Raw genomic sequence first — 25,107 nt, 5'->3', positions numbered from 1 at the left:
TAAATTTTCTTAGCATCATCCCGGAATATCTCCTACTCCCTGACTGGAAGAAACTCACTAAGGTGATGTATTTTAGCAAGATCAAGAAACCATCTTCGGCATTTGAAAATGACACAATCAGCTTTTATTCCCAGCAGGTTTTATTTTATTTATTTTTTAACTTAGGAGTGCTACAGTGGGATCCCTGGTGATTTAGTAGATGATGTACATATGAGCTGCTAACAAAGTCAGCAGTTCAAACCCACCCGCCACTCCACAGGTAAACAATAAAGCATTCTGCTCCTGTAAGATTTACAGCCTCGGAAGCCTGGGAGGGCAGTGCTAGTCTGCCCTGGGGGGTTGCTGTGAGCCAGAAGTGACTCCGTGGCAGTTCGTGCGTGAGAGGCTCCAGGAATTCTTATGGATATCACATCCAAATTGGAGAGAAGTTCGCCCTTTAAAAGAGATTTCTCCTCCTGAGATCCATTACCATCACAAATCTTTTATGACTTCCAGATCATATTCCCAGCTCTGCCTTTCCCTTCTGTCGTCCCAGGGGCAGTGCTTTAAACCATGCCACAGCCATTTGCTTTGCCTTGCCCTTTCTCCTGACATTTCTTAATGGACTCAGGGACAGACCTCTGTCAGTTAATCTATTATTGAAAAGATCACTCAGATGTGGACTAGCTGAGCCGTCAGGGCTGCATATGAGACAGAACCTAGTTAAAGCTAATGTACAAATAAGACTTACTCTTAATTTTAAGCATTAATTTTAAGCTGTTAGTTGATGGTGTCGTGGTTATGAGTAAGCCTGCGATCTGCATGGTCAGCAGTTTGAAACCTCCACCAGCTCCTCGGAAGAACGACTAGGCTTTCTACTCCTGGAAATAGTTACAGTCTCAAAAACTAAGAGGCGGTTGCTATGCGTCAGCACTGACTCACTGGCAGTGAGTTTGGGTTTTTTGGTTATTGTCAATTGCAAATACATAAGTAATTCTAATTCAAGAAGCATTTCATACCAACCTTTACCAATGCGGAAGTAATAGCTCAGGTAGGCCAAGTCGATTCCCAGAAGCTACCCAGGTGGCTGAGTCACAATTGTAACTTTCACTGTTTCGCCAGATCGTCTCAGTAATGTGGCTGTCTCAAATGGTCAGAGTCTGCAGGGACAGTGCATGAGACAAATGGTAGCCTGTTCCGTAGAAAGATGGTGTGTGAGTCTGGGTAAAGTAGAGAAACAAATCCACAGAAACTCAAACATCTAAGAGAGACTTATAGAGAGGGTAAGTGTACATTCAGAAAGCATCCCAACCCAGTCCAGTCCAAGCCCGTAAGTCCAACATTAACCATATGTCCGACACCGATCTACAAAGGCCTCCTCCATCTCATAAAACACACTCAATGACACCAACTGCAGGAGGAAAGCCGAATCAGTGAATGTGTAAGCATCTCAGTGCTGGCAGGGGTCTCCACGTAGCTGCTCCAGCACAGGGCTGCATCGGGGTAGGTCCATGTGGCTTCTCCTCGGGAGTGTCTTGAAATGAGCCTTACCAGCTGAAGCAGGGAACTGGCTATGGCAGCTGCACCCTGCTCCGACCATCAGAAAGCAAGAGACCCGAGAACTAGAAAGGTGAAGCTCACAGCCATTTATCTCTCCTCCCTTCAATTAATCCTATATGTGTGTATCAGCCAGGTTGGCAAAATAAACCTTAACTATCTCGGATGGTCCCTACTCCAGTTGTCACTTTGACGAGATTGGGTGCATTTGGGGTGGTGGTGACCATAGATGATTTTTACTTTGTTGGAAGGAAATTGGGGTGGCTGACATGATGAAACCCTGCACATAAACAATTGGCTTGAGGGGGGACTGACTTGCATGGATGTCTCTTTGTCTTCTAGGAGGATTTCCAACCTGCGGAAGCCTCAGAGACTAACTGGGAGTCAGTCACAAGTTCCATCTCAGTAAGTAATTAATTACTCTGTTGCCTGTGGGCAGCAGGGGGTGGGGGTGGGGGGATGATGGGAGAGCTAAAGTTAACCTCCTGTGACTTCAGCGCCATTAAGGACCTATGGCTCGACCAAAAGTCAGGTTTCAAGAGGATTTTTTCTTCCATTTTACGCAGGTTGCAGTGGGCTGTGGCAGAATGCCTTCTCTCCCTCTCTTTCAGAAAGGCTCTCGGGAAATGCCAGTAGTCGCTGTAGGAAGGCAAGGATCGTCAGTGCCTTTAGTAATTATTCATTTCAAAGCACAACCTTCCAACTGAAAGACAGGCCAGACGTATCAAACCTGTGAAATTGGTCCGTGGCCCAAACTCAAGTGATAAATTTTGAAATCACTTTTGAATATTACAGAAGAGACCTAACCTTTCCATTTTCAAGGATCTTTTCAGACTTGAAAAATCCCTCTGTTTATAGTAAGATAAGTGCCTATCGAGCATGGGTTCTATTTGACTTGGAAATAAAACATAACACCCTGAAGCTGCACAATGGTTTATGCTCTCATTTTTGGTTCCAAATTTAATCATTTATCAGTATTCTCTCTCCTTATCTACTTTGCACAGAAAGACAGCCCTTGTTCCCCCAGTCCTCTGTGTAGCACTCATGGAGCAATAAAGTGGAAGACAATAAAGGCATTTGCTCATCACAAGGTCGAGAGCAGGGAGAATGGCTCTTCCTGGTTCTAAAGGGAGTCCAAGACACTGACACCCCCCACCCCACCCCACCCCAAGAAAAAGTTGTATGCTGTATTTGGCTCTTTGGAGGGATCGTTAAAAATATTTCTATGGCAGGATTTCCTCACTGATAGAGTCTCTGATTATTCATTTGTCTGGTTGGGCTGCTGGCATAAAAAGGCACATCTGAACAGTGGTTCAGTGAAAGCTATTCTGGTAGTACTAAGAGTGTTTGATTTGTTTTGTTTCTGACTGTCTCGAATTCATGCTGTGAACCTTGATAAGCATGTTGTTATTTTGCGTCAGCTCCTGACTGTGCACAACACATTATAACAATGCCTGGCCCTGCACCCTCCCTATGACAGTGTGTGGATCAGACCACAGTGATTCACAGAGTTTCCATGAACAGATTTTCAGAAGTATATAGCCAGACCTTTCTTCCTACTCTGCCCTGGTCTGCCTCTATGGAAACCTGTACAGCATCATGTCAACATGCAGGCAATCTGAGCCTGGCAGCAATATTGTTTTTATTGCTGGGTGCTAACAACGTGGTTCTGCTTCCCAGTGACCCGATGCCCAACAGAAGGAAACACGACACAGTCTTTGCTCATACCCGCAATTGTTCCTAAGCCTGAGCCCATTGTTGCGTCCACTGTGTCGAACCATCTTGTCGAGGGCTGTCTTTCTTATTGCTCCCCTACTTTACCAGTATGCTGTCCTTCTCCAGGGACTGGTCTCTTCTTTCAAGATGTCCACAGTACGTGAAACAAAGTCTTGCCATGTTTGCCTCTAAGGAGCAATCTGGTCTTACTTCTCCCAAGACAGATTGATTTGTCCTTTTAGAAGCCCAAGGTACTTTCGATATTCTTCACTAGCCTACAATTCAAGTGCATCGATTCTTCTTTGGTCTTCCTTGTTAACGCTCTAACTTTCATGTGCATATGTGGCTTTTGAAAATACCATGTCTTGAGTCAAGTGAACCTCAGTCCTCAAAGTAACAGCTTTGCTTTGGATCCTGTGCAGCAGATTGACCAAACGCAACGTGTCTCTGGATCTCTTCACTACGGCTCCCATGAGCATTGCTGTTGGATCCAAGCAAGACAAACCCCTTGACATCTTCAACTTTGTCTCGATGTATCGTGATGTCACCTATTGGGTCAGTGGCGAGGAAAAAGCAAATGTCTTTTTTCATATTGAGTTGGAATCCTTCCTGAAGGCTGCATTCCTTGATTCATCAGCAAGTGCTTCAAGTCCACCTCACTTTCAGCTGTGGCATCTGCATACCACGGGCTGTTAATAAGCCTTCCACCAATCACGAAGCCACATTCTTCTGCATATTAAGCCAAGACCTTCTCTGATCATTGCTAAGCATGAAGATTGGATAAGTGTGGTGAGAGAATACAATCCTGGTGCACATCTTTCCTCGTTTTAAATCATGCAGTATTCGCTTGCTCGGTTTACACAACTGCCTCAGCAATATAGACTCCAACTTCTGCAACCAGAGCTTAGTGTGCTGTACTGTCGATGGGTCCCCCATTGCTCAAGAATCTTAAACACAATAGCTCAGGATTTCCTCACTAGTCCTCAACCACAGATAGAAATTGCTAGCCTTAAAAAATTGCATTACTATTTACAGCTAGTCTGGTTGCTTTAAAAGAGGTAGATTGTCCTTTTCACTTGAGATACCTGGGCTGCTTAGCCAAGACCCATAGCTACTAGAGACTCTTCTGGGTTGAGTTCCTAGTTGAGCCACTGCTTATCCCTCTGGACAGGTCAGGGAGATATCTCATTTCTTCCCTCACATTCTGTTTCTCAAGTAAAAAAAAGAAAAAGAAGAAAGAAAAGAATCCTTTTCAGTATCAACAAGTCGTCTTGGACCTACCGTTCACTTCTGCAAAAATCATACAATTTTCAGGGCATACCTTTTAGACATTATTATTATTATTATTTGGAAGTAATTCTATTAACTTTAAAATTTTACTTTTCTAAATGTGCAACAGAAACTGAATGAGGTCACATGTACAGGGTGGTTGAAAGAGGCACGCCCAATTGGTGCTTTCAACCAAAAACAACTTGAAAATGTTTCCCTCAGAACAGAACGTCCTCTTGGGTTTCTTAGGTCATCATCTCACTCATGAATAGTTTCTTAGCTGCCACTGCTGTTTCTTTTCAACCTCTCTGAGTCCACACTTGAAAGGACCACCAGTAAAGAGTATACATCAGAACAACTTTTCCTTTCCCCCCACTTTAGATGTGTGTGTCAGTGTGTAAGAGGAGATTTCACCCTGCCCTCAGGGAGTGAGAGCCACACCACTGCTTTTTGGTGGAGACATACCTGGGCACATTCTATAATGTGGGCACTTTTAAGAGCAGCCCCACCCAATACAACTTCTTCCAACCACTGTGCACAGACAAATAGAGGGTCTGGGTGTTGTTGTTTTGATATGGAATTGGCTTGATTGATGTCCTGCTTTAGTTTTTAAAAAAAAAGATGGAAACCCTTATTTTCAAAGCTTTTATAATGCTACTATATGCCTAGTTTGGGCCAACACATTTTGGTTTTGCGGATCCTAGAACCAGGCTACTGCAAAGCAACAAAGCTAAATGTAAAGCATCTGGTGCCGAGAAGCCAGGTCAGCTACAGATTTCCCACAGGCTCCTTCGGTCATGTGGAAGGTCATCTTGGGTTGGAGACAACTGGACGGCCACTACCAACAGCAACAAAAGTGGAAGGGGAATTTGAAATGTTCTATATTGTTCACCTGCGTGTGATACCAAGAAAGCTGTGCAAGAAAAAAATTAAGTACTTCAATCAGAGTTCAGTTGTTATTACCCTTTTCTGCCTAACACCCATACAACAGCCTAGATTAAATACCTGGCCTGAAGCATCCCTCAAGGTTCCCCCCACTTTCTCCTTCCCTTCCACCCCCATCCCTGTTTCCTCCATAGTATATTTGCGTATGCTCTTGCTGCCCCACTGCACCATGGGTAACAACGAGTGGCCGTGGAGTAGACTCTAGGTCCTGGACATCCAGGTGTTTCGTACGGTTGTCCATGTCCACTTGGTCAGAAATGGCTGTCCAGGCCTTCCTTTTGAGGTGTGCCTGGGTGGACTCAAACTTACAACTTTTCACTTAGCAGTTAAGCCTATTAACTCTGTGTGCTATGTAGGGTCTGCATCCTTAAAACAGGCTAGAGTTTTAGTGCCCCTTAAATTTTGCTATCTGGGGAGCTTTCTTCTGAGATAATTGGATCCATGAACTGCTTACTGACCTTTGGACCAGGACTGGTTCGAGAGAGAAAATGTTGACGGCAAGTGAGACCCTAACTGTGGACTTCACTGTCAGCCACTCAACACATATTATTCTCAATAGGATAGTGCAGTGAAGTTTCGGGGAAACAAGTTTTCATTAATTTTCATTTTCCCTTAGTGATAGTAGATATTTGCCCTTGGGGAATCTTATTTGTTTGGCAGTTTCTTTAAAGGCATTTAGAAATCATCTGTGGCTGTGCACTCTTTCCTTGTTAATGGGTCATGAATTTTTACAGAGATGCTTGGATCATGGCTCATTTACCTCTAGATTGTACAAGGTTTAGTGAAGTAAGCACTTGGAAATCTGTGTGGGGTTGTGTTCCATAGCAAAATATATAATCCCTTCCAGCCTTTCAATGATGTTTTGTATTCCTGAGAATGTTTAAATGGCAACTGGGACCACTAAGCCACAACAATCTCCTCCACTTTCTTCCCATAGGATGCTTTCATGTATAAGTCAAAGGGAGCAAGTTTAATGGTTAATTATCCTTGCTGACAGTAAATAAACTGGTTAGAATGGCAAACTATATCAAGAAGCCTCCCAGTAGATTCAAATACTATGCAAACCATAGCAGTAATACTAGCTGACCTGTATGGGGTGGGGAGTGCAGAGAAATAACATAAGGGAAGAACTGTACAAAACTTGCTGGGAAGGACTTCAGGATTTACATGATCATCATATGGACCTGAATGACTTGAGACCCAGAACCAAGAAATTAAAGGACTTACTCTTGGTATTTCCACCTAGCCTATATCTTTTTCAATGACTAAAATCCAGATAAACCAGAATATTATGATCTGCTCAGATTTGATCTACAAAGGAATGCCTTGTGATAATTCATTGTTTTTAGTTATGTCTATGGCAAGACTAGGTATTTTGTCTGGCATTTAGAAATATGGTATCTTATATTTTCAACCTGTGGGTCGTGGCCCCATTGGGCTGGAAGACCCTTTCACAGGGATCGCCTAAGACCATCAGAAAACACATTTCCAATGGTCTTAGGAACTGAGACACTGCTCCTCTCTCATCTCCATGCGGGTCCACTCCACGCAGGTACGCCCACCTATGAGTACCCAGTCTGAAGACTGTTACCCATGCTACACCAGGCTCCAAGACAACATTTCATTTATTTGTAATTAGAAATAAATATCTCACAATATATAATGACATATTGATTTTGTGATAATCACTATGCTTTAATGATGTTCGATTTGTAACAATGAAAATATGCCCTTCATGTCAGATATTTACATAGTGATTCATAACAGTAGCAAAATTACAGTTGTGAAGTAGCAACAAAAATAATTTTATGGTTAGGCGTCACCACAACCTAAGGAGCTGTATTAAAGGGTTGTGGCATCAGGAAGGTCGAGAACCACTGTCTGATAAGTTGAAGCTTGTATATATACCCCATACATATAGTTGTATGACTGTTGTCTTTGATAGCAATGGACTTGTTCTGAATTCACTGATCTGTATGTCACCCTTAGGGGGTCCCCTATCACTCTCCATCAGTAACGGATCCCACTCTCACTGCGGACGCTCTGGACAAGACCATCGCAAGATTTGATACTGTGGAGGATCTGCTCAAGCACTTCAATCCAGAATCATGGCAAGAAGACCTGGAGAGTCTGTATTTGGACACCCCGCATTATCGGGGCAGGTCGTACCATGACAAGAAGTCAAAAGGTAAGAGAGAGGTTGAGGGGCCTTTGCAAGCAACTTCTGTTAGACGCTGTCAAGTATTACTGTCCCCCACTCCCCATAGGGTTTCCTATATTGGGAATTTAATGGAGCAATTCACCGGGCCTTTCTCCTATAGAATTGTTGGGTCAATTCAAATCATGAGGGTTTCAGTTAGCACCAGAAGGCATTAGTTATCGGCAAGGACTAGCAATGTAACATATGTTATATAAATCAGATGATACTTCCGATCCATTACCACATATATTTGTCCAAGTCCTCACATGAAATTTGGTGTTTTCCCCAAACTATGTTGTTTGGTACTAAAAAAATTGGGTTGTCAAAAATTTGTCATATTTTGGAGCTATACGCTTCATAATTTTAATGCACTAAGCCATCAGTAGCCCCAGTTGAACAGTGGAGGCAGCAGAAAAGTTGAGGGAGATAAATACTTTGCCGAACACTGCAAGGCTATTGAACGGTGGGAATGCGAACTGTGGCCTCTTGCCCTTAGCAGCGGTACTCGTGAAAAACCATACCAAACAACAAACCCAAACCAAACACGTCTCCCTGGTAGATATGAAGGCTGGTTTAGCACAGGACTTACCAATGCTGGCATGAGAGAAATTGCCATTAAAGCAATGATTGGAATCCTGTTTGGAGATTTCAGCTCTACCCAAAGTATGCTCTTGAAATGCTTTGCAAGCACTGATGACCTGGTTGGTGGGGTCCCTGGGGAGCTGAGTGGTTAACACGCTGAGCTGCTAATGAAAATCCACTCTCAGGTGGAAGAGAGGTCTGTCTGTCTAGCGTACTTCTGACAAATCATCCTTTGAAAACTCTATGGAGAAAGTTCTACACTGACACAATCAGAATTGACTCAATGACAATTTTTCTCTGGCAGATGCCCCACTTAGCTTCAAGGATAAAAAAGTTGCAAATGAGAGGTGAAAATGGGCTAGGAGCTATCTTCAAGATAGATGAAAGCACACATGCAACAGAAAGTTAGGCAACTGCCAGGAGGTTAGAAGAGAGAACATCCAAGCAGAGAGAAGATTTTGAGTCAAAATGACAGCACACTCTTAGCAGTAAATACCTGAAACGTATACCGAAGGTTGTTATTTTATGATGAGAGTACTTATTTGAAATTACAAATAAATAGCATCTTTTTAAAAAAAACATTTTATTAGGGGCTCATACAACTCTTATCACAATCCATACATATACATACATCAATTGTATAAAGCACATCTGTACATTCTTTGCCCTAATCATTTTCTTTCTTTCTTTTCTTTTCTTTTTTTACATTTTTTAGGGGCTCATACAACTCTTATCACAATCCACACATATACATACATCAATTGTATAAAGCACATCCGTGCATTCTTTGCCCTAATCACTCTCTAAGCATTTGCTTTCCACTTAAGCCCTCTGCATCAGGTCCTCTTTTTTTGCCCCTCCTTCCCCACTCCCCCCTCCCTCATGAGCCCTTGATAATTTATAGATTGTTATTTTGTCATACCTTGCCCTATCTGGAGTCTCCCTTCCCCCCCCTTCTCTGCCATCCATCTCCCAGGGAGGAGGTCACATGTGGATCCTTGTAATCAGTTCTCCATTTCCAACCCACTCACCCTCCACTCTCCCAGCATCGCCCCTCACACCACTGGTCCTGAAGGTATCATCCACCCTGGATTCCCTGTGCCTCCAGCTCCCATATGCACCAGTGTACAACCTCTGCCCTATCCAGTCCTGCAAGGTAGAATTCGGATCATGGTAGTTGGGGGGAGGAAGCATCCAGGATCTGGGGGAAAGCTGTGTTCTTCATTGGTACTACATCGCACCCTGACTGACCCATCTCCTCTCCTAAACCCCTCTATGAGGGGATCTCCAGTGGTCGACATTTGGGCCTCAGGTCTCCACTCTGCACTTCCCCCTTCATTCACTACACACACACACACACACACACACACACACACACACATATTATTATTTTTTTGCATGATGCCTTATACCTGATCTCTTTGACACCTCGTGATTGCACTGGCTGGTGTGCTTCTTCCATGTGGGCTTTATTGCTTCTGAGCTAGATGGCTGCTTGTTCACCTTCAAGCCTTTAAGACCTCAGACACTATCTCTTTCCATAGCCGGGCACCATCAGCTTTTTTCACCACATTTGCTTATGCACCCATTTGTCTCCGGCGATCATATCATGGAGGTGTGCAGCCAATAGTATGATTTTTTGTTCTTTGATGCCTGATAACTGATCCCTGCGAGACCACGCGATCACCCAGGTTGGTGTGTTCTTCCATGTGGGCTTTGTTGCTTCTCAGATAGATGGCATCTTATGGAGTCCAACTATAATGTCTAGTCTGTTATATCTTCACTTTATTTGCTGAGAGTTGTTATTTAAATTTTTTCTCTCTCTCTAAAAAGTCTTCTAAAGCTATTATAGGTGTAGAGATACAGCTAACCTACAGCTTGTTTTCTGCACTTTTCAATATCAAGGGTACTTTAAAGAACAGCCCATTGGGTCGAATTAGCAGATAATGTTTGCTTTGTTAAGTAAGCACAGCTTATTAGAATATTTCAGCCAAAATGACTAATTAGTTAACTCCTACCAGAACCTTCTGCTTCTGGCTCAGGTTATAAATCTCATGTAATTAAAACTTATAGCTAAGCGGGTGGGGGCAAGAAAGTAACTGTCGAGCACAATACTTAGAGAGATGCCATTTACAGAGCATTGTGACACTCAGACGGAACCTCCCCAGAAGAGCCCGCTTCTCTGTAAAACGATGCCAACATTGGTCAAGTTTACAGGAATATAAAATAAGCACATTTTTTAATTTCCCTCAAAAGATTAAGAATGATATTGAGTAAGCAAGCAATAAAAATCTGACTTGTCGTACAGAATTTAACCACTATAACTATTTGAGGGAGAGCCCATTTTTGCACTTATTTAAAATCACTTATTTATTTATTTATCTATCTTTATGTATATTGATTTATTTTTGTCGCTTGGAAATTCTGTTTCACTGGAACCAGGCACCTGGATTCACATTCCAACCCAGCCTACCACTGACAAACTTGATGATTGTTAACAGGTCACTAACCCTTTCTGACTGACCCCCGTGAACTTGCGTGTATACCGTGTCTAATCACTATGTCAGGAACTGTGGGAGGATCAACCAAGAACAAATGGCACATGGTGCTTTTACAAGAAGTGTCCCCAGTTGCAGCTATTTGCTGTTGAGTCAATTCCAATTCATTGTTGCGCCAGATGACAGAGCAGAATTGTCCTATAGGATTTCTTATCCTTGTAATATTTATTTGGGAACCCCAATGGCAGAGTGGTCATGAGTTCAGCTGAGATTCACAAAATCATCAGTTCAAAGCCACCATCCTCTCCTAGGAAGAAAAACTTTCTACTCCCATAAAGAGTAAGAGTCTCAGAAGCTCAGAGGAGCACTCCTACCCTGCCCTATAGGCTCACTGTGAATTGGCATGGACCCAATGGAAATAAGTTTGTTTTATTTTGAGTTTTAATCTCTTCTGGAGCCTGTCTCTAGGTCTTTCTCCCAAGGAACTGATGATTAAGTTCAAACTTCCAACCTTTCAGTTAGCAGTCAGGTGTTAATTAATGCATGGTAATGGCCCCTATAGGTCACTATAACCAAACCAAACCAACCTCACTGCCGTGGAGTCAATGCTGATTCATATGGACCCCCCTCTTGGTTTCCCAGATTACCTGGTTATAGGAGTAGAAAGTCAAGCCTTTCTCTATCGGAGTTGCTGGTGGTTTCAAGGTGCTGCCATATTGATCGCATAACCACTGCCCCAGTGGGGCCCCGTAACTCATTGTAGTGACTTAGAATTCTGATTCCTGTTCTGTAGTGCTTTGCTGGTGACACTTTTCTTGTCCTCTCCCTGGGATGCAAAACCTCCACAAGCTTAAGGGTCCTTAGGACTCTAGAGCACAGCATCTGAGCCAACACTACATTATTAAACATGTGTGTGTGTGTTGTCTTAGATAATGTGAGCCTCTAGACCTTCCTGTGTGCCTTAATCCTGGCTGACTATTAGAATCAGCTGGTGCGCAGGTACCGCTCTAGTCAAATTGGGCCCGAGTCTGGGGATGAGACGGAGTTAACGGTGTTATATTCCTGGCCCCAGTTCCTAGGAGGTCAAACCTAAGATGCAGGCAAGACCGAGAGCCACTGTCTTCGAAGATGCTCATCTTAAGTCTCTAGCACGCAGCACATTGTAGATGCTCAGTTAACGTGCATGTGAAATCAAAACCAGGAACTGACTAGATGTGTTTCTGAAGTTCACAGAAACCTTCCCAGAGACGTAGGGTAGCTCCATTAAGAATGCCTCGGGTTACTGGAATAACCATGCAAGAGCATTCGAGGTGAGGTGCTACTTATTTGTGACAGAGTAAACATCATTCCTCTTTCTTGTGGCTTAAGTTCCATTTATTAATCTCTTGTTTAGAATGCCCTCAAGGAAGATTGGCACTGCTTTACTTAACCCTGCCAGGTCACCACTGTCTCTGCACTTGCATAAATGCACTGATTTAATTGCTTGTCATTCCATGCAAGCTGAATCACCTGCCTGATCACAAGGCTCGGGAAGATTCTTTCATATTTCAGCTGTCATTTTCTGTTTCCAAAACACCAGGAAGCCGGCATGGATCTGAAACCAGAACTAGTCACCACTTGTCAAAGACAGTGTGAACTTCAAAAGGTCTATAACAAAATGTCTTACTATCAGGATAATTCATTATGGGTGCTATACAGAAATCAGCTTACCATTTATTAATATGGACTGTGCATCTTTTCTTCTCATTTGCCTAAATTGATCAAAAGTAACAATATTCGTGGTTCCAAAGAGTGGGAATGCACAATGGACTACGAATATCTAGTTCAGGGTTTTATAAATTCTAAAGCAAAATACAAATACACTTGAGTGAAGGACCATATGCAATGAAGCAAGAACCATTGATATTTCAAAATTAAACTTTATTCGGCTTCTGCTTATCTGGCAAAAAGATAGGTCAGCTGATAGAATTTATGTCTCTTCAAAGGTTGAAAATGAGAAGCAAGTGAATATATAAAGGTTTGGGCAGAAGAGTAAGATAAAACATTTTAAAGACAAAGAAGAGGAAAGAGAAAACATTGACAAGTATCAAAGGCAAAACTTTGATGTATAAGGCCTTTTGTTTAAATTCACAAGTGATAGATGGGCTCAGACTTGTCTGAAAATGCTTCTGGACTGAAGATAATATGACAAGTTAATATATCCAACTTTCAGTTCCTGGGGGTAAAGGAGAGAAGGGTTGCATGTATAATTGAAATCTGTAGACAATCTAGTTCCAATGCCCAAAGAAGTTCAGCCTTGTGTTTCAGCCAGGCAGCTGCTGCAAAGTTAAAATACAAAAAAAAAAGAACCTTTTCACGTTCAGGTTTCATTTACTTATTCTGATGAATTATGCATGTTGAGTACTGAAAATAATATTAGATAGATTCTATTTAAATTACCAAATCCCAATGTGAATCATTACATGGTTACTGTGGACTTGACGTCGTGGTTACATGTTGGGCTGCTAACTGCAAGGTGAATGGTTTGAAACCACCAGTCACTCTGCAGGAGAAAGATGAGCCTTTCTACACCTTCTACATCCCGTGAGAGTTACAGTCTCAGAAATTCACAGGGACATTTCTATTCCCTGTCCTATAGGGTTGTTATGAGTCGGCATTGACTTGATGGCAGTGTGTTCGGTAGCTTATTTTACTTATTTATTAACAGTGTTATTGGCGCATAATTCACATCGTATAATTCAGTAGGTTAATCATATTAAAGGAGTTGTATTATCATCTCCACTATCAGTTTTGGAAAATGTTCCTCTTTCTTATACTCATTGTCATCAGCCCCCATGGCCCCTCAACCTTCCCTGCCATCCCCTCCACGAAATCATCAGTGCGGTCACTGGCTCTATAGCGTTACATATCCTGGATTTCATGTCAACAAAATATGCAAAAGAAAAAATCTATTGTGCTCTGCATGATAGCAAGGCTACTCATGTCCCTAGTGTATGTTCAGAGGGGACTCAGCAGAGGCTTATACCCATGTGTAGACCCTGTGAATGGACTTTGGACTCCTTCTGTCATATGTAGCCTTCTGAAGACCAGGTGTCCACAATTTAAACTCTGATATCATTCTGTCCTTCAAAGCTGGATTCCCCCCCCCACCCAAATTCCTTGGATTATACAAGTTGGTGTGCTTCTGCCATGTGGGTTTAGTTGACACCTCACTTAGATGACTGCCTCTTTAAAGATAAGACTTATGAGCCCAGACGCCATTCTTGTGTCTTTGCTACATTGTGCCATAGCACCCATTTCTTTGGTGATCGCTTCATAAGGATGATCATCAAGCTAGGCCACTGGTTTGGTCCTTTCACTTGAACTATGCTATGATTAATTTAAAACACACATTTCTAAACTGGTGACAGAATATGTTTGAGTGCAGAGATGATAGTTGGGACATCTAAATTAAGAAATGATTGTCTGAGCTCTACCAGATTGAACATTAAATAAGAAGTGATTTATGGATATTAACAATGTAAGTGATAACTGTTCTTTTGCTGAAATAGGAGGAATTGACATCCCATAATGACAATCTGCTGTCCAAAGATCCAGCATGCAAGGAGGGTACCCTGTTTTTTTTTTTTCAGTTTGTGGTGTCATTAATATATGGGTATATAATTTTGAGACACTCCCAATCAATAACTGCAAAGGACAACTGTGCTTAATTAAAGTAATTCTTCCACAAGGAGTTGACTTTTTGGATGAGCATGCCAATGTTAACATGCTCATGCAGTTTTCTTTGAAAAAAACAAATGAGCATTTTTATATGGCGTGGAGCAAATATCTTGATATTATGTTGTTTTCAAATGATAGAGTATAAAATACATACTGTTTATATACTCTGAATGATAAGGTGCAACTTTGGGAGGGTTGCTGATCTGTTTTCACTGATCATATTACTAATCTTAGAATTTCCTATATGATATTATTTTGTCCTAAAACCTAAATCACTGGACTTCTTTGTTTACACACTGTTTGTTGGTAAATAATTTGCAAAAGTAACTAAGGAGCAAATCAAATAAAAATACGTTTCCCATCAGGAACTTTGGATTTGTGTGGAATTCCAGAAATCCTAATCCTTTTTGCTTGCTTTTTAAATTAGGCATGTATTTGTCATGTCATAGCATGCTAACCAGTTTCTCACCTTCAAATGCAATTTAGAATCTGGGAAAAAATATCAGCGTATAAAGATATTAATATATTTTTGGAAGCGAGCTGGAGTCACCATAAACTGAAGACTTGCAATGATCTCCATTTGCTTATTTTGTATCTGGGTGAGAATTTGTCAAAAATGAAAAAAAGCCCTAGGCTGACACCAAGGATGTGTCAGAAAAGTTGGTCTTGAGGTATCACTCCTCTGTGTAAAAGTAAACAGACACAGATACTGGGAACATCAAATCAAAGTGGATTTATTTTTCTAATTTTTATTCATGGAAAAGGGATTAACTTCACTGTTTTGTTTTTAAATCATGACATGTGCCCTTAGTCACTCCTCTTCTTTATTAATATTTAAATTGTTTACCATAAAGTTCATAGAAATAGAACCCAAAAGTAATGGGGGAAACAGAGGGTCTTTTCCTAAGCAAACTTGTGATAAAATTCTAACCCAGCTCCTAAGATGTTATGGAAGTCAGTTAAAAATCTGGGTCTTCATTTTCCACAACTCTAAGGATCTACGTATAATACCTTGCGGAACCATGTGAAGATAAGATAATACACAGCATAGCATGTACCCAAACCAAACCAATTGCAGCCACGTCCACTCCCTCACGGTGACTCGTGAGTGGTAGGTTTCAATGGCTGTTTTTTCAGTGGCTCACCAGGCCATTGTCCCCAAGTGGCTCTGGGTGGATTCTGTCCACTCACCTTTTGGTGGAGCCGAGTGCTTACGGCCCCTATGTGCCAACTAGCATCTCGTAGACTCATCGTTACTCTTTTTACTCTAATTGCTCTGCGAAGACCAAGGAGTGTCTGTGCATTCGTATGCTGCCTTCCCTGTGAGGCTCTATTGATCATCATCGATCATCTAGAGAGCCTCTTGCCCACTCTCTAAATACTCTCATATTCCAGTATCTGTATAACCAGTACAGTCTTTAAAAATCACCCAGCACTAATGTCATACTATTTAACTAGAAATTTTCTGACATTGTTTTGTTTGTTGGATGTTTTCGTTGCTAATGCTTTTTTTGTTGTTTTTAACATTAGCCATGGTTTATGGCTCATGTGATTTGTAAGTCTCTAGATTCCCCTCTCACTGAGTGTACCAGCAAGCACTGACAAAAGCCATGCTGTTGTTTATTGTGCCCCATGTGTCTGCAAGGGCACGCAGACATCGTATGAAGACACTGCCCTCCCAGGGACAAGCTGGTTTTCCCCCTAGAGCCAATGCTTGCTGTCCTGTTCTCCTAGGTGAGGTTGACCATCCTTGTGGATATCCTGACCACACTCTCATAAGCCAAGTTAAACCTCCTGCCTAGGTGGATAATTCAAATGCAAATCAAGAAGAAAATTCCATTTGACACTGTTAGTAATTTCTGTGTCTAGGTGTACTGATGTGCAGGAGCCTTGGTGGCAGTGAGTTCCCTGTTGGAATGTTGACCACAATGCCAGCAACTGGAACCCAGCAGCCACTCCCTGGGGGAACAATGAAGTTTTCTATTTCCCTAGAGAATCTAAGCCTCTGAAACCCACAGGAGCCCTCTCCTTGGTCCGCAGGGTCAGGATCTGTCAGACTGGACTTGGTGTCAGTGTATTTGGTTTTTACTAAGGAGTTCCTAGTATGGTGCATTTTTCATAGCAATTATTCTTACTAAAGGCAAATCTGCATGCTATGTGTTTTCCAGGCCATTTTAGTTCCTGGTGCCTGAGAAGCACTGCAGCATCCTTGGCTCAGTGCCCAGGACTTGAAGGGCAGGGCACCAACCAAGAAAAGCTAGTTTTGGAGAATCCAGCTAAGTAAGAGTCTTCAGTTGCAAAGGACAGGGATACGTCCCATTAAGTTAAACCGAATACACTTACTTACCCATCATTTTATGACATTTGAACTGACGTGTGCATGACCTTCCTTTCCTAGAAGATCCTCTAATGAAGCGCCTCAATGACTTCTGGTTTTAGGACATTCTATTATTCACCTTATCTCACTTCATTGTTTTACTCTTTTCATAAAGAATATGGATCGTGACTACTGAAAGCCAGGTACTAGCTTCAAACTCATCAAATACTCCTAACTCATTCCATCTTAATGTATTTCTTGGTAGGAAAGTACTGATATTCCCATTTTACATGATTTAATAAATAAATAGGAAATTTCGTTGGCAGTAGAAAATAGAGTGCCATGACATGAACCTGGATCTGTCAGACCGGGCATGCTCTGTGGGTGACACAGAGGCTTTTAAAGCTCAGAGACTCATGGCCCAGTTAGAGGGAAAGAGAAATGTTTCAAGGCCTGCTCGGTGCTCAATCATCCCCTAACTTGCTTCCTTCTTTTCCATTTTATAGATGTGCCTCGTACATCCCCGTGAGTCATGAGGGCCTGGTGTTCACAGCATTTCCTTATGGGCTGCTTTATGCCTCATGCAGGGCCTAGCAGATATCCGTTCATTCGACCATTTTCCAGCACATATTTATTGAGCGATTACTATATACTTAGTGACTTTAAGTAAGCTTCCACATCTACCAATTGTGAATTGTGATCTCTAAAAGTAGGAAATTTTTCATGGGAATTTCATGACACTTGAATTTGTGGAAGCATCTCATACAGTGACAGATACATAGTAAGTGTTAGGTAAATTTTCATTCTCTCACAAGTTAAAAACATTTTAAAACCTGGAAATCAGGAATTGTATGATAAATTTTTCCCTGTGATTTAAGTTAATTTCTCTCTCCTCTCCTCTTAGAAAACCAGCTAATAGCTTTTTGCTGTTTTTTGAATGCAAGTGGTCAAAGTTTCCTTTCTTTTAGACTCAAATAAATAAATGGAGTCATAATATTTAGTGTATTTCATGATTTTAAGGTAGATCCCAGTCTTTTTTTCATGTGAAGTGTTAAGATGATTTTGCTTCCCAGATATAGTTGAACTTCCAAATTGGGGTTGAAGCATAATAAGCCTTCTGAAAATTATGTAATGATTTATAGACGAAGGAGTCTTAACATCACAGTGCATGTAATGTCCATAAAGATGAATAGACTCCTCCTGAGGACTTTATGAACCTTGAAAAAGGCTGAGAGGCACTGGTGGCTTAAAGTAAAGATGCTGTAAGTAACCATTCCCCTCACGTTTCACCCCCAACGTGTGGCAAATTTGGTGTCTTAATATCAAAGTCAAATTTTTAGCACTTCAAAAACAGCCTGTAGTATTGATATTTCTTCTTCACCAATGACGTGTTCCTGAATGCCTTGAGATTTGTGTCTGAGAACCAGCCTTCTGGATACCATCTGTTCTATGGGTAGGTTGGGTTCTCACTCCCACGCAGCTTGACCCTAGGCATGTCCATGTATCATGGGCACGAGGAAGCTGCTCCTAGAACTCTAGTTTCTCAATTCCATCTTATATCCTTCCCATTGCAGCACCAAGGTATGTCTTGTGTCCGAAACAAACATTGCAACATATGAAAAAGCACTTTCCTCCCTCTCTGGTAGCTAGTTTGGATCTTTCCCACCCTCTCAAGAAAATAAAATTTTAAAAGCTAGTTTATTTGATATATTCAAGTAGTAGTTACAGGGTACCTGTGCTTTACAAGGAAATATATGGCAGGTAAAGTTATCTGTAAATGATATGAAGACAACATCTTATCTCCTTTGACTTCACAAGGGAGAAGGAGGAGCAAGCTCCACATCAGCCCAAGGCCTTTCCCTATGAGGCAAGGGTCAGATATGCCTTACTCTTCTTCTGCCTTTATCAGTTCTGACACCATCTATCCCTCCCACAGTACTCTCTACTTCCCTGCTGGGTTTAATAATTCTTTGCAACAGTCACACAACTCATAGACAATACCCATAATTATGGTATTTGTTAGGGAAGTTTACAGGTTACAATTCAATATCAGAAATGATGAGGATACAGTTCTTTGGTCAGGATATCCTTTTTTCTGCTGTGTGCCCAGACCAGCCTCTCTTGGGTTCTCAGTCTAATGACTTGGCTTCTTCTCTGCTTAACAATGTTGCAAAGTTCTTTTAACACTGCTGGTAGAGGTCCAAAGCAAACCAAACTCACTGCCACTGAGTCCATTCTGACTTAGGACGACCCTATAGGACAAGGTTGAACTGCCCCTGTGAGTTTCTGAGACTGTAACTCTTTATGAGAAGAAAGCCTCGTGTGTTTCCCATGGAGCAGTTGATGGTTTCAAACTGGGGCCTTCGTGATAAGCAGCCTAATTCGGAACTTCTATGCCCACCAGTTCTCCTAAAGGTCCACAGGGCGCTCCATTCCCTAAGACTTAACCCAATAACCCACAGTTCTAGCACCATGACTCAGCCAACCTAGCTTGCCAGATTAAGTACCTGGTGGCCACCTCCTTCAAAGTGAGTCTCCAGCCAAAAGGCACTCAGTTTTACTCACTCCATGGGCCAGGAAGCTCATGTTCCTCCTGGTTCTTCTGCTCCTCTGCCACTTCTTTGCTGCTTCCATGCCTACAGCTTCTTATCCCTACATCCAGAAGGTTCAAGGCATAGGGATATCATGGCCCAAGAGACATCCTTCATAATTGGTTCTTTTCCTAGATGGTGATAGATTTCCCACTTTGTGCTTCTGAGATACTCATTTAAGGCCCAGCAGGATATTAAACTGACCAATCACCAGGTTAGAGTTTCAAGTTTTTATGAACACAAGGAAGTCTGTTAGCAATCACGGACAACGGAATCACATAATCCGATCAGATCTTACTCTGTGTTCTCTCACCCAGACCCACCAGGAAAAGCCTGGCTCGAAGAGCTATATCAATATTTTATGACATGATAGCCACACATGGCCAAACCCTTCTAATTGGACCATAAATGTATAGGTATCTATTAAGAGTCCCAAAAGATGAACTTCTACAAAAGTTTGGTTATATTTGGCTTCATACATGCATTGCTTGCAAGTCCATTTTGAGTCGTAATAACTCCACTGGACAGAGGAGAACTGCCTCCCAGGGCTTCCAGGTTGTAATCTTCACGGAAGCAGACTGCTACTTCTTTCTCCAGGGGAGTGGATGGTGGATTGGAACCTTGGACCTTCCTGTTAGTGAGTAAGTGTTTCCCCACTGTGCTACCAGGGCTCCTTAATGCTTGGCTAAGGGTGCCAAAATGGCACTAGCTGCTTGTAGTGATTCAATTTGCTATGTTAAGCATGCTGTAACAGCATGTACACTTAGCATATGAACACGGCATGTTCCCTTTGTCAGGCTCTTACTTCTAACACTTGAAACAAAATTATTTTCAAGGAAGTAGACTTCAAGGCCTGCATTTGGTCCGTCTACTGGGAGGGATAACAGGAGAGATGAAAAGGTGGCTCTCTTCCCGCTTCTGAGAAGCTTACTGTTCCGTCCAAGCGAAGCATTAAGTACAGCAACCAATAAAGCAAGCGCTAGAAAGTGAGCACGGTAACAGAAAGCAGAGAAGGGAGGGCGACACCCAGCGAAGGAGAGAGAAGTATCGGGTGAATGCACCTTTTGACTTAGATCACAAAAGATTTTAGAGGCGTGGCAGGCAGATTGTAGAGAAGGGGAAATACAATGGCAAATGCACGTGGTTAAAAAAGAGTACAGCCCAACTTTAAAAGCTTCAGGAATGTCCTCGTGCCATCACCAGGGGCCAAATGTGCAGTCATCCGCAGGCGGTTGTTCTTGCCTCCGAAAGTCTATACAGGATGTCAGCATTACAAAGGTTAGGCTAGGTTACTATCTAGTCATTACTGTCCATCGCTAATAACGAGCCGGAGTTTAATTGGATGCTCTAGCAGACTCAGGGAGCTCAAGAGGGGGAGAAATGCCTGGTGACACGCTGAACAGAATAAAGACTGATGTGAGAACAGCACAGTGAAAGCTGGCCATTAACTTGACAGAGACTGGCCCGGGAAACCATCTTCCTGTTGAACAAAACCAGCAGTGATTAAAAATGCGTGGGAAGGACAAGCGGTTCTACATGAGGGGCTTATTTGTTTCACTCTCCGAGTTTTGTTGTCACAGAATGGAGATGATCGATTCAGAACACACATTAAAATGTTTTCCTCTGTTGGTTTCCAGCCAGGCCTTTCTTGCCAAGTATGTGAAATATAAGATTGGCTTTATCGGTCATGAGGAGCCTGGTGGTGTGGTGTTTACACACTGGGCTTTCATCCACATGGTTGGCAGTTCGAAATCACCAGCAGCTCCGAGGGAGACAGACTGGGCTTTGCACTCCCCTGACCTGTTACAGCCTCAGAAGCTCACGGCGCGGCCGGGAAGGCAGTGTGGACCCCATGGCAGTGAGTTCGATGCCTTATCTGTCCTCGAGAAAGAGGCTCTGGGACGCTGGGCATTGTTCCAACTAAGGACAATCATTGTTACGAGTCCTCCCAGCCCTTCGCTTGCGTGACAAATAGTGGAAGTGGGTGAGGACAAGAAGGTCACAGAGAAACAAGAGCCACAGGAAGATCTGAATGGACAAAAGCCCCCTCCGTCGAGGTGGAAAAGGTGGAACGTGGCATAGTGCACAATTCAAAGAAAAAGATTGATTCTGTGCAGTCCACTGGCTTAATAAGGAGAAACATGCTATACTTTCCCCGGGGGATGCGCTAGGTGAATTTGGGTCTGCAGCTTTATGCACATGTCAGTGTAACTGGTGACATGTTGAAAATGGCCTCGCAGCTCCTCAGCGGAGTAAGGGGAGTCATTTAGGCTGCAGTCGCTCCGGTGGGAAGGCTTGGGAAGCTGTTAAGTCTGCATCATCTCTCAGACGCAGGTTCATAAGACCACACGCCTTAGAAAGCCTGGACACCCCAAATTTACCACTCTCCCGTTTACTCATCCTATGTGCTCGGATGTCTCTTGTTTAATTTCTCAAAGGTTCAGGAAGGGTAATAATATTGATTTGCAATTCATAACAATTTTGTAAAGAACTTTCCACACTACGTGGCACATATGAGTACCAGGATCAGAAAGGCCTTCTTCCCACCCCTCAACTCTAACCTAAGTAATCTTGACTCTAATCTTAATTTGGCCATTGGTAAATTCGAACTGTCAAACTTGGTATTTTAGTGATGGAGCACCAGGGAAGGACGGCCTGGTGATCTGCTTCCATTAAGAGTAGAGACAAAGCAACGCTTGGGGCAGTTCTCCTGGGCAACAAATGGGGTGGGAGCCATGAGTCAGGACCGTTAGCAACATGTTTAGCAGTTTGTTTTATCACACTGCCCAGCTTCCCACTGCCTTCCGTATTCTTACCCCCATACTCCAATCGCAGACATCATGGCGCGAGGGACCTCTGGGGCTACAGAAGAAGCCCCTGCATTGTGTAGCACCCCACTCTGAATGGATGTCCAGAAGAAGCCCTTTTATGTGGTGGGTCCTGTTGGACTTAGCGGCAGGTTGTCAGAATGCCACCCACCATGTTTAACCAATGTTGAAGATCCATGAAAATGTAAGATTCAAGTTCTGAAGAAGGATGGCAGCATTAATACACCTGAGTGAGATAAGGAAAATTAGATGAGATTAATGGGCCTTGGAATTAAAGTAGAAGTCTCCTTGCTGCTCTGTAATGTTCAGCTACGGAGACTGGAGCCAGAAAAAGGGCAGCCCCTCTCCCTGTGTCTGCACAGCTCCCCTTGCCTGTTTCCCAGAAGTCTCTACTCATCTCTCTTCCAGGCCAAGCACCAGCAGCGTTAGTTGCCGCTCAGCCTCATGCCTGGTTCTATGTTCAGCCAAGCTGCCTAATCAGTCTTCTCTGACTGGAAACTCAATATCCCCTGCAGAGTCTGCAATCGGGCTTTGAAGTTAGTTGCATCCAGTCAGAGGAAGCTTTCCGTTCTAATTCTAATTTGAGTTCAACCCCCTGGTAAGGAGGCAGGTGGATTGTGCAGCAGTCACACAGGGCCACAGTTTTTAGTCACGTCGGTGATTGATACGTAAAAATGACAGCAGTATACATCTCGGCAGGCTAGTAAGAAACGGAAGTCACCAACACTCGGCACTAGCACAAGTGAGGAACATGAAGTGCTTTATTTCAAGAGGAGTAAGGCAGATCTGCCTTCTCCTCTTTGTTGAAGGTACTTCAGGGGATAGTTAGATCCCAAACAGTAGCTATGGTATCATTTGACTTGAATATATCCTGAAAATAGGAAGCTGCTCATTCACCACCATCCCCCCAAATAACACCCTGCAGGAAAGCTTGATGCAGCACCCGGGAAATTGGTCCTCTTCCTTCAGCTGAGTTACCCATCATCACTCTGTTCTGGTTGACATGGCAAACTAAAGCCAGGGAGCAAAAGGAGGAAGGGCTTCAGTTCTAGTTGAACCACTTTCTGTTCTCCTTGGGTAAACAGTACCCTTCAAAAGGGTAGGGAACAACTCCCTACAGTGGCATGTGTAGGTGCTTCTCAGTAGCATTACTTCCTTTCTGTCTTCCCATGCGTTGTCACCCCTACCTGCTAACGACACTTCTTTATTTCTTGTTGTTAGACAAGTAGATCCCCATTATCACTGGCGGCAGAGTTGGCCCTCTGAGCCAGCCCTGCCCCGAGTCCAGCAAAGCACAGGCCCGCAGCAGCGTTTAGCTCAAGGTGACATTGTAATGGATGATGGCTGCACTTCTTAATCCATTTTTGTAAGCCTTCCTGCTTTCACTTGCTGTTATTTTCAGGGCTTTAGCGGCAATAAAAGGGTTCCTTTCCCAAGACAGAGTTCGTTCAATTTAAATCTGGATTGATTATAACTAAACTTATGACATGCCTTTACAAAGGAAGGGCGTAAAACAATGGTCAATTATGCATGATGATTATTTAGCATATATCCAGTTTCCACAGTATCCTCGGCTCAGCATGTAGCAGTTGGGAATAAGCCCCTGCCCTTCAGAGTCAAGGCATCGGTGCACATATGAAAGGATGCTCACCTACCTATTCACGGACAGGGCTTAGGGCTTCTGACCAATGGCCTTTAAGTCCTTATTCAAGGGGTATCTCGCCATATGATCAGGATTTTTGTTTGTTTGTTTCCTTGTGGTTTGTGAAATTAGCTGCAGTACTCAGATCAGGCTGACTACTTGCCCATATCTGTGCCTTCTTTTTATAAAGAAAAGATCGCCTCCGATATATTCTGCTGACAGAATCCTTGACCTTAACTTCTACTCCAAAATCCCACTCCCTGCCACTCCTCCAGGAATGGTGGTTGAAGACTGTGATTCTCTGAGAGGCAAGGCTCCCTGTGGTTTCCTACCTGACACATACACGCAGCGCACTTAGAAATGGTGGCTGGCACTTGTGCAGGTAAAATCCTTTTCTCATAAGTGCACTCTTGAGAGAAGATATTCACGTATGTGCTCACTAATGATAAGGTTTGAATGCCAGGTAGGTGAGAATTGGAGGGGTTTTTAAGAACAAAAATTAAAATATAAGATATCTGAAGCAATAATGCATGGCAAGTTCATTGAAGTCGTATTTATGAGGAGGCCTGGTGGTGCCATGGTTAAGGCACCTGGCTCTGAGACACAGAATTGGCAGGTTGAACCTAGGAGTCACTCCACAGGAGAAATATTTTCCACGATGACGGGACCGTCTTTTTCCTTACAGATTTATAACCCTGGAGCACCGTAGGCCCCAAGGAATCAAAATAGACTAGCCAGCAAGGGGAATGAGTATGTCATTGCAACTTGGATTTCAGTCTTAATTCATAGAAGCCCCACCAACCATGCCCCATTGACAATTCTTGACATGGAGTCATGATCATAAGAGAGCAGTGTCTGTCTGACGATTCTGTCTGGTTGTAGCTGACTCTCTGTGTGGAGGAGCTCTGCTGGCAGAGCGATGACACACTGGGCTGGGAGTCCCAAGGCTGGAAGTTGGAGACCTTGGTCAAAGATGGAGCTTCCTAAAAGCAGTTCCTGTCTCAGACCTCATAGAGAGCGCCCTAACGTGTCCTCTAGGGTCACTAGGCGTCAGTACCGACTAAAGTTGACTCAATGGCAGTGAGTTTATCTGTGTGGAGGATGATGAGATGAGGATAACCATCCTCATCCTCAAGTGTGTGACAGGCCCCAGCAAGGAAACCATCAAGTCGTTATATGAAGAGCTGTATTATTTATAATTTACAGGTGAAAAAGCAGACGTTCCGAGCCAGTAAGTAACTGTCCAAGTAAACAGAAGCAGAG

The 25,107-nt window shown here is 43.0% G+C and overlaps 1 protein-coding gene across 2 annotated transcripts in view; it reads left to right on the top strand.

The window, feature by feature from the left end:
- Positions 1–25,107, top strand: part of PDGFD (platelet derived growth factor D) — a 284,897-nt gene that overhangs the window by 239,363 nt on the left and 20,427 nt on the right. For both annotated transcript variants that reach the window (XM_075546530.1, XM_075546529.1), the window contains exons 4-5: positions 1,879–1,941; positions 7,456–7,654. In XM_075546530.1, the coding sequence (XP_075402645.1) occupies positions 1,879–1,941; positions 7,456–7,654 (262 nt within the window). The remainder of the gene's footprint in view (positions 1–1,878; positions 1,942–7,455; positions 7,655–25,107) is intronic.

This window comes from Tenrec ecaudatus, chromosome 4 (assembly GCF_050624435.1).
Source record: "Tenrec ecaudatus isolate mTenEca1 chromosome 4, mTenEca1.hap1, whole genome shotgun sequence".
NCBI classification, from domain to species: domain Eukaryota; kingdom Metazoa; phylum Chordata; class Mammalia; order Afrosoricida; family Tenrecidae; genus Tenrec; species Tenrec ecaudatus.
This window is presented reverse-complemented; position numbering and strand designations above follow the sequence as displayed.